Source organism: Limulus polyphemus, unplaced genomic scaffold (genome assembly GCF_000517525.1).
Source record: "Limulus polyphemus unplaced genomic scaffold, Limulus_polyphemus-2.1.2 Scaffold805, whole genome shotgun sequence".
Lineage (NCBI taxonomy): Eukaryota > Metazoa > Arthropoda > Merostomata > Xiphosura > Limulidae > Limulus > Limulus polyphemus.
In genome coordinates, this window is record NW_013666415.1 from 364855 (window position 1) to 380911 (window position 16057).

Consider the following 16057-nt stretch of genomic DNA (forward strand, 5'->3'; position numbering starts at 1 on the left):
GTCCTAAACCTAGCCCTGTATACTTCTGACTGATTTTGGGTTCCATACCTGAGTTCCAGAGCCGCTACCAGTGCTTTATAGTTGTGCCTGTCATCTGCTGACAACTGTCCAAGTAGTTCCAGTGGTTCTCCCTTCAGGCTTGTTGCCATGTACACTGCTTTCTGCTTCTCTGTCCATCCATTTATTCTTGCCAGTAGCTCAAATTGTGCTCTATATGCTTCCCATGGTGCCTTCCCATCGAATTCCTGTGTTCGTTGATCATTTTCATACCGAAATCCTCCTGCTTTTCAAAAGAGTAAACACGCTGTCTCTATATTTTTGTGGTTATTTGTTTGTTTGTAGTTAAGCACGAAGCTACACAATGGGCTATCTGTGCTGTGCCCACCACTGGTATCGAAACCCGAATTTTAGCGTTATGAGTTAACTGATTTACCACTGTGCCACTGTGGAGCATCATTGTAGGCACTTAGCTCTTCAGTAATTTGATTTTTCATTTTAAAGGAAAGATTCTGTGACACTATTTATAATATTATTTTGCTGATGTACTTCTACGCTTTTGTTATATTTTATGGATTTTATGTGATTTTATTACAGTACACAAACTAAGCTTTTGAAATCAAAATCTTTGAGATAGTTTCTTACAAAAATATAAACCTGTGTGGACATTTTTAAAACTCACTTGACCACGAATTGTAGGTGGCGATAAGGTTGAATATTCACGGAGCACGTGTGTATCCATGATTATGATATGTTAAATAATTAATTTATCGTAAGTTTTAAGCAAAAATACAGTTACTTGCTATTTGTGTTATTGATTATAATCTGAGTAATCAATTTGATTAATACAATAGATTTATAATTTAATTTGTAGTAAGAGTGACAGTTATCTTACTAATAGTAATACTACACTGGTACTAGTGGTAGTACTATGTTAAGTATTTACTAATTTAGTAACTAATGCTGATAGTAATACAAATTTACTGATTTCTCTTCTTTGTAGCAATCCTGCCACAACTGGTACTTTTTAGTATTTAGTGCTTTATGATGTGTAATTATATATATACAAGTCTGTAGTGACACTGATAGTGACTACTGTATTATGTATAGTGTATACAACTAATACTGTGCTATGTATCCATAATACAGTACAGTGTGCATTCATATTAAATGATAAAGTTAACCTATATTGTGAAAATAATCTATATTATAAATTTGTAATGAATTTCAAAGTGACGGTTTCAAATTCAAGTAAGTGACGAAAGTCGTGAGACGAAAACAGATCCTATTCCTGAATTTTGAGTAAAATACTATTTTGCATAGCTTTAAAATTGGTTATCTTAGTTAGAGCCTATATTCTGTTGATTCCTCACAATTAGATAATATTCTGCGCTCCATTATGATCACCCCCTTATCCTTTTTTTCTAGAGAGAAAATAAATTAAAAGAGATCTTAAACTTCCTCATAAGATAATCTTTCCTTCAGCAGAATCATTCTAGCATTTTTCCTCATAATCTTTTAAGTCCAATATCCTTTCTTAGATTAGGACTAAACATGTACACTATTCATATTGAGGCCTAACTAGGGATTATATGGACTGGAGATAATTAGGTGATGGTCCATTAGTCTGAGGGCCCATTATTCTGAAGCCCTGAAATTCCAAAGATGTATATTTTTTGTTGTTTTTTAACAGTTAAATTGATTGTTTGATTAAATTTGTGAAATTTAAGGCAAAAATACCCCGGGTTGTGGTGTATGGATAATGTTTATTATCATTTCCCCAATATTATTTTCTTGTATGAATCTATAGTGTTAGTTGCAGATCTCACATATTTATGCATCAGGATTGGATTTGGGAATCTAGCTCCTCTGGGGGAATGGACATTCAAGATTTTTATTCCATAGTGCTGTGACAGGTCAGAATGGAGTGTTATGTGTTTCAGACCTGAGCCCTAGTAAATCAAAGCATATGTGCACCTTAATGCTGGGCAGTGTTTGGAATTTAATAATTGACTGCAAGGCTCATTACTCGGAAACACAAATTTTGATTATTTTCATGACATTAATCACTTTAATCATAGTTTTGATTAATTATTTGTTTTATATTACATTAATCAATACTTATAGGTGATTGATTAATCGAGTTAATCTGCCAGCTCTAGCATACATAATTGGCTCAGTAGTTGGTCTGGTATATGTGGGGCTTGTAGGTGTTGTGTTGTGCTGAGAGCCAAAGACAAGTCTTGTTTAAGCATAAGGGATCATGCAAGATCAGGATGGGATCAATCTATTTGGGCCTTAAATCCTGATAGTTCAGTTGATAGAACACTTATAATTTAAGTGTCCAAAGTTGAAGTCTTAATCAAAGCAGATTTCTTAACATCTTATGTAATTATATGCATTTCTGTCAGAATAGAAACAGAAGAATTCCATGTAAGGAGTTTCAGAAAGTAAAGGAGAGCTGGCCTAAATTATAACCTGTGACTTGATGCAAAATACAACACATAAATTCCCGTACATTTCTGATTGAAGTTACTTGTATTCTAAAAAAAACATGCATGCCACATAATTTTTTTACACAAAGGCTACAGTTGAACCATAATGGAAAAAAACTGTTTAAATTGAAGTAATCAAAAAGGAGAAAGAAATATGTCTATGCAGGTTGTGAAATTTAATAAATGCAAGTGTAATGATAAAAAATAAAAGATATAATAATGTTGATGCATTCAAATGCAACTTGTGACATTATCAGCTGAAAATGTCAGGGAATTGGGCTTGCTGACTATCTTACTTATGCTATAATTAAATTGATAAGTTCATATTTAAACGTGGTTCAAATATGAGATTCATTAAAGGATCTTATTGTTACAAGAGATTATAATTAATGCCTCCCTCCCTCTGGTAGTACAGTGTAAAGTGTGAGGGCTTTTCATTCTAAAATTAAATTTCACAGCACAGATACCTCATTGTGGAGCTAGCATTTGTGTCTAACAACAAAGATTAATGGAAAAAGATAAGTTGTAAAGAAGAAAGGTGCACATTACAAATAAACCTATATGACAATGGATCCTATATCCTTAACTATATGTGTGGTTATTGAACTACTGGCAATCTACTGTCAATATTTGTATATTTGAAAAAAAAGACTATTCTGTTGAAATTGAACATGTATAAAGCATCATTTAACTTGAAAATGTTTATATACAAAGATTTGAAAACAGCTACTCTGTTAGGTGTTACTGCATGCAACTATATACATATATATATATATATATATATTCATATATCAGAAAAGTCTGGCATTTGTACTTGTGTTGCCTTTACTTTGATTCCTTTTGCATAATATTTTTGATTCAAAATATGCATTTGATTTATCCTAAATGTTTTGTATATTTTATCCAAAAGTAGGTGAACTTGTTTAAAACAGTCTTTTTTCATATACATTTTTTCTTAAATATACAGGTGATGAAAAAGTTGCAATGTTTTCAAAGTCCTGCTCTTTCAGTTTTTCAAAATGTGCATTGTTGTTATTATAATACTATTTTACAAGCAGGATCACTTTTACACAATCTTATAAGGCTAATGACATCCAAACTAGTTATTGTAATGAAAAAAAAAAAAGAGATAATTAATGAAACACATCATGACAAATAAAAATCATAGTTAGAAATATGGTGTGGATAATTTTTTCATTATCCTGTTCAAAACTGACTTCTTTATTCATCTCTTAGTAAAATCCATTTCATTTTTATGAAGTGCTACTTAAGCTATAGAGGCTATTATAGTTACCTTTGGAGTACTAAGAAATGTAAACTTGCAAGTAATTTTCTAAAATTTGTTGTGTATTGTCCAAAGATATTCTGCAAAAAGAATTAAACTTAACAGAATTGCCCAAATGCTAATGTGCTTCAGTGTTTGCCTAATATCTGCTTCATATTGAGTTGTTTGATTGTAATTTTTTAGCTCTGGTATAACCAGTGTCTCCATAAGTTTTGAGTAAAAGAGGTTTTTGCTTATAATTTTCATAAATACAAAACCACAAGCAGTAAAACTAGAAGATAAATTTAACATATGGGAAACTCAGACATGACTCCAGTTATGTCAGTATTACTTTTTTCATAAGTAGTTGACCTGTGTAATGGTTTACTTTTAGGTGTAGTAAAAGCTGCAACATTAATATAACATTTAAGGGCAACAAGAGCCCTGTTGGTCCATCAAGGCTGTCCCAATCACTAAACTAAATAACCACAAAAAACACCTCAAAGCCAGCATTCTTCATTTAAATATTTAGCAAGCTTTCTAGTAAATTCACTCAAATTTACTGCATCCACCAGATCTGGAAGAAACCTTATTTGAAAACAAAACCTGTCTTAGCTGAAGATAAATTCTATCTTGTCAAAATTTATATTTTCTGTCCTCTAGTCCTAACTCTTCTGTTTTCAAGAGAAACAATTTCAGAGTTCTTAACCTGCCCTCATATGACAACTTTCCCAACCAAGTGTCATCCTAGTAGTCCTTCTCTTGAACCCTTTCCAACAATTCAGTGTTCTTCTTTTAAGGTAAGGAGCCCAAGGCTGAAAACGTTACTCAAATAAGGATTAACCAGTGAACTATACATTAAAATTATAACCTCTTTAGACTTGTATTCAATATTTCTGTAGATACAACCTAAAATCATATTTGCCCTACCTCTATCAACAGCACATTGCTTGGATGGCTAAAGAGACTGATCAACTAATACACCCAGATTCTCTCTTTTTCCATAGCAATGGTAAGGTCTTTTAATCAAAATTACACTTTAATTCACATGCATTACCTTTTATTTATTTTAAGTAAAAACCATCTGCCATTTATTTGCCCAACTCAACAAACAATTTAAACCTTTTCATAAAGCAGTAGCATCCTCATCACAGCCAGCAGCAAGACTTTAATATTATCAACAAATGTAAACAGTTTATTGACCATTCCTTCATTTATCTTATTGATATAAACCAAAAAGAGCAAAGGTCCTAACAATGAGCCTTGACTGAGGTACCCCACTTATGGCACTAATCCAGTTGAACTGATCTCCATTTATGACAGCTTGCTGCTTTCTTCCATCAAGCCTTTTTTTTCTAGCCATCCAAGCAACTTATCCTCCACATCTAAAGAGATTATTTTCTAAGAAACCTCTTATGTGGCACCTTGTCAAATGCTTTCTGAAAATTCAAAAACACCAAATCAACACCCTTACCCTTGAGTACATTGACAGTATTTTAGAGATTAGTGTTGGATATACATGTAGAACTAGAGGTTTCTGTATGTGGGATGGAGTAGAAAATGGGATAGCTTAGATGGATCAAATGGCTCTTGAAATTATTCCTTGGAAATGAAGAAAAAACATAAAAGAAACATAGCTATGCTTACTGTCCATGTTTTACTTGTTCTAAATAGAAACAATCATTGTCACAATTCAAAGTATCTTATAGCAGTACAATTAAATTGTGACTGCACTATGTACAACTTAGTTCAAGTCTTGCAAAATAGTATTATATATAAACAACTATTAATTTTTGCTATTTAACATATTTTTTAAATTTTTGTTTTGATTATTGAACTTCATGCTTAATATGAAAGTTATTTTATATAAACAAACTTGTAATAGCTAAAAAGTGCTCCATATTATTAATGGTAATTGGAACAAAGTTATTCCCGTCACACCAAACATGCTTGCCCTTTCACCTGTGGGGGTATTATAATGTGATGATTAATCCCACTTTTGTTTGTGAAAGAGTAGTCGAAGAGTTGACAGTGGGTCGTGCTGACTAGCTGCTTTCCCTCTAGTCTGTAACTGCTAAATTAGGGATGGCTATTGCAGATAGCCCTTGTGTAACTTTGTGCAAAATTCAAAAAAAACCAGACCAAACAAAGTTAAAAGGTTACTGAGTATATTCTGTGGTAAACAAGTAAAATTTCAGAGAATATTCCAAATTATAATCTTTTTAAAGCATTAAATATTTATTTTATACTTTAAAAAAAATGTTAAATGTTATGTAATGACAGGTATGACAAAAAATGAAGTGGATGCATTGTTGATGAATTTTTGATAACTAAGTACATATTTTTAAAATTGTTGAGGTTTTAAATTTGTGGTTATTGTTTTTTTAATAAATTATTTTGTTACACAATTAATATTTAATATGTTTTAGTTTTTCTTTTTCCAAATTCTCTGTGTTTTTGCATAATTGTACAGTAGATAAAATATGAGATAAATTAGGATTTGTTTCATAACTTATGAAATATGCCTTGAAACAGTTACACTCCCGTGGCTGGGTGGAACATTAAGAAAGTATGTTTGACAAGAGTGCATCATTAGGTAGGATAACTGAATCATTGTTTACATTATAAGAATCTTGTAGGTAATGAACAGTTTTCAAAAGCACAGTTTACTGGGCAGTTTTAAACTATGGTAGTAGAGAAATGCAGCTTTCTACTTATAAAGGCTTTGTAAGATCAAAACAGTTATTAAGATAGTGTAGCAGCAAAGTCATGGCTACAGATTTAAATAATATTTCATGTTACCCAAACATAATGGATCTTGGGTAGCAACTGTTTATAAAAAAATTGTTCAATACTTTTTAACATTGTTTAGACTTTACAGGTATGATTAATTAAAAGTTTGTTCATTTTCTTCATTCTGTTTGAAATAATGTTAGATATACTACAGGATTTTCATATCACATACTTATACAGAAGTTAAGTGCATTATATTAAAAGGTTTTGGAGCCTCACCACATCATTACAGTGTATGTTGCCATGACCAGTCATGCTGTTTCTGATGACAGTGAACCGGTACAATACCCTGGCAGCATAATTTCCATTATAAAGCTGCTGTGTCTAAAACACACCACTCCTCCCTGCATGCTTTAGATAATCTATAGTGTATGAGGCTGACATTTTATGTTTAATATATTTAATGATATTTTATATTTAGTACATTTTTGTACTTAATGATGTAAAGCCTTAATGGGCTCAGGAGTATTGAGAGCCAGCATGGACCCCACACCAAACATCCTCACTGGGCCACATTTCTATTTTTTAAATATTTTTAGAAACTTATTAAAAAAAGATCCTAAATTAGGACAGCAACGAGCTCATAATCAAGGCAAAATCGTAGCAGCAGCTATTTTTAGCTCACAGTATATGCGGAAAAATGTTAATGAAGTAACAACAAATATCTATTAAATCTATAAAATATCAAATATATATTTATTATTACTCAAATTATTATTTCAGTCATTCTTAATGTATCAAGTGTCTATATGCAAAGAAAAGCTAAAACTACGCTTTTTATGATTGAATGAAAATATAGCCTAAAGATACTTTGTGGGTTTTACAGCATAACCAGGTTTCATTTGCCTGGGCTTCTGTACCCCTGTTTGTGGGCTTGAATGGGCTTATTGCCTAATTTTAGTAAAGATACAAATATTTTAAATGGGTAAATATTGTATACTCTTCACTGTAACTAGAATTCATAACACCTAAATCAAGATTTTAGACGTATAAAGTGTTTGGTAACCTTCAGAAATGTGTGAATAATGAATTAACAGTTCTAGATAATGCAATTGTTCTAATTGATATATTTCACAAATTCAATATTGATCCATCTTCTGCAACTATAAAGGAAATCTGAAAGACATATCTGTGATGGTTTCAGGTGAACACAGTAAACAGGAAATAAAGTTTTTAAACTATATGCAGGGGCTTCAGACGATCTAGGTCTTTTTTAGTTAATTTTCATTAAAAAAAAAGATGTGCTTGTTTAAAAATCTAATAAGATTTGCAATATAATTCAGCATCATAGAAACGAATAATACAACATATAAATTCACAGTTAATATCCCATCCCTCTCTCCAGTAGCTCAGTGAGAAGCTGGAGTGCTTGTAGCACTAAAATTCAGAGTTCAATCCCTGTGCTGGTCTTACTGTAAGTAGCCCATTATATTTAAACAAACCAATAAATATTGATATATACAAAGGAAATCCAAACTGACACAATTCTACACAGGCTTAGATTTCCGATATTGAACTGACAGCTGATAAACATGTTTCAGCAAATAGGTTGCCAAGACATGGCTGAGATGATTTATCCTGAATGATTTTATGGGCTTTATATAATTCTACATTGCACAGAAAAAAATGTGTGATTGGTTCACCATCAGAGCATTGTAAATATCAAATAACACATAAAAAGTTGTTTATTTATTTAGTTTATGTCTAAAGAAATTGCACAAAATTGAAAATTTACTTGGGTAAAATCAGGGAAGACTCCTCCATTGTCACCCTCACTGGCTAGTTTCTAGGATTTTTTGCTGTATTCTGAATTTCATATTTTGCAAATCTTTTTGAGATGTATACCTTAAAATATATGATCATTTTTTGACTATCAGTAAGATCATGCTAGAATTATAAAAAAATTTCAGTCATGTTTAGGTTATAGTTTATATTAATTAACAAACTGTGGCACAAATGTTTTCATTAATCTCAGAGAATATTATATGCCTGAGTGTTTTACTGTGTTGCCATGAAACAAGTCTTTCTTTTTTTATTATTATTATTTTTACCAAATATGTAATTTCTGTATTGTATTGGGCATTTCCACTGTTATTCTCAAAAGTAATGTAGAATAATTAGATCTCAAACATAGATATACTGAAAATTTAAAATATTAATCTTTCAGAAAACTACACGCATATGAGCCAGTATGGGACGAAATCAGAAAAATCGGCAACAGAAATGTGTTTTTCAAGTTCCAGTTAACAGGGTTAACAAACAAAAGGATAAAAGGAGTAAACCAGTGACTTCAAGACTCAAACGAGTTAGAATTTTTCAATAATTGAAGAGTTAATGTTTATTCAAGAAAGACAGTTTTGTTTCTGCAAAATATAATGTGCTAAAATTATTTAATTTGGTTAATAAATTATTAGTTTTATTTGAATCATAATTTACCAGTATTTTAGGTTACCAAAGTTTTTTAGCTATTTTATGCTGTTATGATTATCAATGAGAATTTTTTTTATTAATTGATTTATAAAAAATATTGAAAATATTGAATTAATGTTTTACACGCCATCTCATATTTTGATGTATTGAAACTATAATTGTTTACATAAGCTTAGGGTACAGTCATGAAATTTCTGTTCAGTTTGTTAAACATAGAAGGCAGAGATAAGTCATTAACATTGTTGGAATAACTTTTATAGTCCTTTGCATTTTCAATCTCTAAATGTAAATGACAATGTATTAAAATACTTGGCACATATATTCACTGTTTTATGTACTGCAAGTCTACTTGGTTAATTTGCTATCAATATTTCTCTCAAAATTCTGGCATGTGAGTTTATTGTTTCGTTTAACAAAAGTTATGGAACTTGAGTTTTGATTTGTGGTTCTTATCATAACAGGAAAAACATTTTTAGTCATTATACTACATTAACTTTTGTCATAACTGACGTTTTGAATATTTTGTGAGAATGACAGTAATATAACACACATACACACGCATACATGAAACAAAACATAAATTTTAATTTTTATAAACATTTATTATTATTATTATTAAATTGAATAAAATAAATAAATACATAGTTTTAACCTTCAAGAATTAGGTTCAGTTCCATGAGATGATTTTATTTACAAAATATACATAAAGATGACAAATATTCCCACGTATTTTTATATATATGTTTTAAATTGCCTCTTTGCATTGAACTGTTTTTTTTTTTTTTTATAATTCATATAAATCGAAAAAGATTAACCTAAATTACTCATTGTAAAAGTGAACTCTGTATTATGGTTGATTTTATTTAAATTAAAAACATATTCCAAAGTCAAAGGACTATTCCTTAATAATAACAATTGTCTAAATATTTTTTCAGTTGTGATTTACATAGTTGATATAACTATCTTCAAAATATCCCACTGACAAGGGGGCTTAAGCTGGTGACATTTTGTTCCCATTGTCATTGAGAATAACACAGTACCTTAAAATATTTTTCAAGCTCACTAGAATGATGAAATATTTATATATTCTGTATTCTAGATAAATGCAAAAGACAGCATTCAAAAACTTGATGAAAACTTGGTTAATCTACGAAAGACCATCAATTCAACAACCAAGACATCACAGGTAAAACTGTGTGTATTTGTAATAATGATGATTGTACAATTTTATACTAATAAGGAAAAGTTGCCTTAATCCAGTGATTATTTATATTGCATGTCATACTAATAATTTAATTTTAAAAATTGTATTTGTCTTAAACAGTAGTTAAAAAGTTGTGATAGGCAAACTTTGTTATAAGGATACATTCCAGCTAATTGTAGATTGATGCTCCTGTGTTTAACTCTCATCACAAAACAATTCTTGTATGAAGCATGTTTCATGGAAGTAGTTTCATTTTTATCATTGTGAAAAAGCAAAATTGAAACTTCTATTGAAGAAATAATAAAATTTCTTTACTTGTGAAAATTTGCTAAAATTTGATTAATACTTATAAAGTACAACTTTTACAAATTATAGTCCACTTTTTAAATTGTAGCTTACATCATGGTGCATATTAAAATGTTTTGGTAAAATTGAGATCAAGTATTGATAGTTGTGAGATTTTCAAGTTTAGTTTTGACAAAAAAGTAATTGTTGTAAGAGAATTTACTATCAGTGAAAAAATTATACAGGACGTGTAGAAATGTGGCTGAAATTTGATGCAAATTACTTCATTATTGAGAAAAAGTAATCAGAAATAAATACAACCTGCTCTGCTTGTGCGTTAACTGTTCCATTCAATTTTCATATGTTTATGGTAATTGTAGCCTATGTTTTAACATAAGTTATATAATTGTAGGAGTGGGAGACTACACTTATTAAATCTTTTTAAAAAACATAACTTGAATATTAATTAGCTTAGGTGTTTGATTTTAAAGACATTTTTTTTTACTGTATAACAATAATAGCACCACTTCTCATTTGTTGTTAGCTGCTAATATAAACTCTCGTTACAGGAACAAGAGTTGGTAAGCTCAAAAACAATAGTAGCAGTACCACAACCAGATATGGATCAAACATTAAATGATTTAGCAAAAATGTGTCAATTAGGAAAGAAGGAAAAATAAAATTATGTTTTTGTTGGGAGTGACCTGGTCTTTCTGTATTTGATTTGAAAATTAAGTTATAATGTTTTAAACTTTTGAAGATTTTTGAGGTGTTCACTACCTTGTAATATTGATAATCATTTTACTTATACCATACTTTAAACTGGTTTATTTGGTTTACTTTGGAGGTTTGCATGTAATAAATAGATATTACATAGAGTTCTAAATCTTTTATTCCTAACTCACGGTGATATTTTTTACTTTTAATGTTTTTGAAACATATTTCTTTTTCTGGAAAACCTATAATGGAAGAAGGTATTTGCTGTTATCACTTAATGATTGGAAGATTAAATTTTTGATATAAAACTGTTATTGATATACAGTGAATCCTCATCAGTTTGGATGTCGACAGTTTATATTATTCACAATCTGGATGGTTTTTGATGTAGACAAATCTTCACAATCATCAGAGCAAGAAATAAGGTGATATTTACTGACCACCAAACACCATCACTAGCAATGGGTACTGATATACAACAGTTTTATTAGAACATTCACGTGCAGTGGGTACCAGTTTATGACGTTTTTTCTGAAACAATCTTCACAATGGTGATTTACATCTAAACTATAACAAATATCGAGAAGTCAGAGTGATTTATACTACAAACATATCAAGTGACAGTGCTACAAAACAAAGATATATAGAAATATCAGTGTCATTAAAACATTATGTTTGCTTATACAGGGAATCAACACATGTTTTATGTTATTGATTTGAAGAAAATTGTGGCTTATGTGAAGAGAAAAACACAATATGCCACTTTGATTATGCTTTTTGTATAATTACTGATGAAATTTAAGATAATAAACTGCTAAATGTATTGTACATACAGTTGCTTTTTTGCTTACCAATTGTATGTTCACCCTTACTAGTTTGCATCTTGACACTTATCAATGATAATACAAGCTATTAATAGTGCCCATTGTATTCAAAATGTCTGATTTATCCGGATGTCTCGCTAATATGTAAGAACTACTACATTACAAATGTGTTCAGATTCGCTGTATTTGTAGGTTTTAAATTGGAGATTTCAGTATTAGTCCACTGTTAGGAATTGTATTCTGGTTGTGTTTTACTTTTAAGATATGATCACAACAATTACTTGAACACCTTCATTGAAGCAGTAGTGTTTATTTTCCATGTGAAGTTTTGTAATTTTGTTATAATTATGTTTCCACAGTAAAATCCTTTGTTTTGTGACATCATATTTATTTACCTTTTAGTAGCAGTAAAAAAAAGGAATCATTTTGCAAAATATTTCAGTTATGTAATTTATTCATTTTAACATATACACTTACACTTTACAAGCATCCAGTATTTAAAAATTGCTTAGAATAAATTTTGGAGCTTCTCAACACTCACTGCATTAACTTTTCTAGGGTGTTTATTGTATTCAAATATCCAGGTGTCTTGATAATATGGAAGAATTATATAGAGAGAAGCATCTTGTAGAAAAGAAAGAATTGTTGATACTGTTATTTGTTTCTGAAGTTTATTAATGCAAAAGTGTGACATACAACTGCAGAAGTATAGCCTTCAATTTATCCTAAAGTTTCTGTGAAAGCACGTTCTCCTTTTGAAGATATGCAGTAGTTACATGACTTCCTTGTGTGATCTACACAGTTTATATTCACTAAGGATTCCTCTAAGGTGCATTATAAAGGCAGGTAAGGTAAATACTCTTGTGCTAGGATATATGGAAAGAAGGTTAGTGTATGCTGTTGATTCTATGGCACAATGCACACGTACCATCAGATATCATGTCATAGGCCCCATGGCAGCTTACAATGAAAGAGTTAATTTGTAATTATCTGGTTGAATTTTGACAAAACCTTTAGAATCAAGAGGATTGTAAGTGGAACATATTTACGGGTGAAACGGGGATCACAGACAAAATCTGTTGTCAACTATTGAACTTTTATTTTTGTATATTTAAAACATTTTTGTTGCTAGTAGCAGCTGAACTATTTATTACTAAACCAAAGGTTTTCAGTATGTACACAGTAATGAAGATTTCAGTATTTAAGTATTGACAGAAATAATAACTCTTCTATAGATATACTGTGAGTTATATGGTGTTAGACCATTTTTGATTTGGAGCCTGGCATGTCTTAGAAGGTAAGTAGAATTTTCTTTGGGTAGAGAACTTACCTTGTCTTAGAGTTTTCACAAAACTATTTTGGATCTCAACATCATTATTTGAGCTGAATATTGCTTCTATTGCATGCGACAGTTGTAGTCTTCTTTTTGTTAATAAATATCTTGCTGATTAAGACTGATACAAACAATGAAGAAAGAAAAACTGGTTTATTTGTTTTACTGTGGATGTGTATAAGAAACATATTATACTTAAACATTATAGAGTTCAGAATGTTTTTTATTTGTAATTTATGGAGATTTTTTATGTTGCACATTTTTGAAATATAGTATTCTTTTTCCTGGAGATACCTCTAATGGGAGAATGCTTTGCAAGTAATTGCTGTTATCAGTTAGTGATTGGAAGATGGCTGATTGTAAGATTTTCTCTTAAATTCCTCTCGATGTGGATTCCTATAAATAGTGATAGGACCACTCAGGGAAAGTTCTGTCTGTACAACAGTGTAAACTTGTATGGGATTCAAAAATACAACCATGTGTTTGCAGTGCATGAAGACCTGTGAAAGGAAGGAGATCTTGGTAGTTGAGTGCAACACAAAACTTTGGCATTGAGATGACTTCCCTGGGTCAGTCAGCTCGTTCTGCTTGGCTAGTGTCAACTGAATGCCAGTACTGGATGTGCTCAGTTGACAAATAGACATTATGTCTGGTGCTACTGCTTGGGTATAGTGCCCACAAAATCCTGGTGTGACTCCGCTGTCCTAGTTTGAAATCCATGGTATTGAATATTTTTCTTTTTCTTGTGAATCCCCAAAACCTACCAAATAAATAAAAAACTATCATTGGGAAACAACCATGTGCAGAAGACTTACACAGCCACCATCTTCAAGCATTCCTGTACCTTGCTTTCTCATTCTTTGTTCATTAACAGACAAATCTTAAGGGCATATGTCCCCCTTTTCCATCCAAAAAGGGGATTAGAGGTGCTTCTGGCTCTCCTAAGTAAGTTAAGTAAGTTGGTAGAAACATACCAACCATGTAAAAATGAACTCTTGCAGTCGACATTCATATAGTAAATAGGTATTGGGGTTTGTCCCCATGCTTCTTTGTTTCTCCAGTCAAAAGAAGTTTCAGCTGTTTGATGTATCTTCACTCATACAAATGGAATAATGCAACCTACAGAGTTTCTTGTTTTAATGTTTACTTTATGTTCACTTGCAAAAAGCAAGCTATCTGAACTGGAAGGTGAGGCTCTATATTTCTAACCCTCTTTGCTGTTTCTAGTGCCAATGATTCAGACACATTGACATTTTGTTGTGGTATTTTGACACGCTTATTATGCTAGGAAAAGCCACAGTAGCTCGGAGTGTCAATTGGATCCACATTGTGTTAACTGCAATGAGTCCCACCCCTCCTACTTTTGATCATGCCCTAAATGGATGGAGTAGTAAAAGTTACAGTGGTTAAAAACTGTTAAATTTTTTCTTTATCAGGAATTACTTAAGATAGTGTCCCACTTCCAACATAAACATATACTGCTACACTCTGTTCCACTGTCACAGTAGGAGTGCAGACAGATCATCCAATGAGTCTTTCTCTCAGCATGTTCAGGGTCTTCTGCCCTCCACGGATTAGCACGTTGACAGGACCATGTCTATACCTGTCTCCATTCCCACTATTGACACAATAGTAAACAACCAGTTCCACCTTCATCAGCCCAGAGGTGCAAAACCATTACACTATCTTGCCCTCATTCACTGGAATCTTGTTCACCTGATGGGGACTTGCCCCATCTTTCCAGGGCAATATCCATGAAGGTTGATAGACCTTTTACAAATAAAAAAGGTGGTCATAAATCAAAACAAAAAACTCTTCACCTAGTTCTATTAGATCTTTTAGGCAAGAATGTTTACTCAGAGGAACTTTTGAGTCTTAGTCTTGGGTGACATTAAGGTCTTGATTGATTCTTATCATCTTGTATGTATTTTCTTACAGGAAATATTCTTGAGCCCTCTTGATGTCTTCATTCAGCACTTTTTCTTGTACAGGAAAGACAGATTTTGTGATGGTGAGGCTCATGGAGGTGTTATGCTGCTGGTTGACCAGCATGCACCCACTAATGCTGTACTACGCATTATATCTCTGGAAGCTGTTGTCATCCATGTCTCCATCTTTCATACCACCACAGTTTGTTCTCTTTGCCTGTCACTGGGAGACTATTTTGATCATGTATGCCCTGACAATTTTATTGAGTAGTTGCCTTCTCCCTTCTTTATGATGGGAGACTTTAATGGGCAAAGTCCACTCTAGGTAGGTGCTGATGGAAAGAGGTAATCTGTAGAACCTGCTCTCAGAACACAAACTTACTTCCCTCAATACTGGATTGTATACATGTTTTCATGCTACAGTCAGCCTTGTACTGTCACTGATTTGTTTCCCTTCTGTTCTTCCTTGTTTTACTTGGAGAATAAACAATGACCTGCATAGCAGTGATCAACCCAACCAAGGTCAATCCCATCTGACCCATGCCATGGTGGAAGCTGAAACAGGCTGACTGGCATTTCTTTACGACTCTCTCATTGCTTGATCTTGCTGTTGTTAACCTCCCCTCTGATAACAACTGTGTGGAGGCAGTAACTGATTAAGTTGTCCAGATGATCCGAAAAATCTCAATACATTTGCCACAGTATCCTCAGTTATGTTGGTCTCCTGACTGCCCAATAGTCATGGAAGGCTCATAAACAGGCCTGGGATATCTTTTGCAGATATCCC

The 16057-nt window shown here is 31.9% G+C and overlaps 1 protein-coding gene across 2 annotated transcripts; it reads left to right on the forward strand.

Annotated features, from left to right (window-relative positions):
* The first annotated feature begins 658 nt into the window (after nucleotides 1-658).
* On the forward strand, nucleotides 659-11171 carry LOC106460627. 2 transcript variants are annotated; one of them, XM_013920353.2, is made up of 4 exons: nucleotides 659-727; nucleotides 8717-8854; nucleotides 10079-10165; nucleotides 11038-11171. In XM_013920353.2, the coding sequence occupies exons 2-4, from the start codon at nucleotides 8741-8743 to the stop codon at nucleotides 11146-11148; spliced, it is 312 nt and encodes a 103-aa protein (XP_013775807.1). In that variant the 5' UTR covers nucleotides 659-727; nucleotides 8717-8740; the 3' UTR covers nucleotides 11149-11171. The 2 variants fall into 2 exon arrangements, with proteins under 2 accessions (XP_013775807.1, XP_013775806.1); XM_013920352.2 differs by having other exon boundaries at nucleotides 680-769.
* The last annotated feature ends 4886 nt before the right edge of the window (nucleotides 11172-16057 follow it).

Coding starts and splice junctions, on each gene's coding strand:
- LOC106460627 (XM_013920353.2), top strand. CDS start 8,741: ATGGGACGAAATCAGAAAAATCGGCAACAGAAATGTGTTTTTCAAGTT. Junction 8,855..10,078: donor TGACTTCAAGACTCAAACGA/GTTAGAATTTTT, acceptor TCTGTATTCTAG/ATAAATGCAAAAGACAGCAT. Junction 10,166..11,037: donor CAACAACCAAGACATCACAG/GTAAAACTGTGT, acceptor CTCTCGTTACAG/GAACAAGAGTTGGTAAGCTC.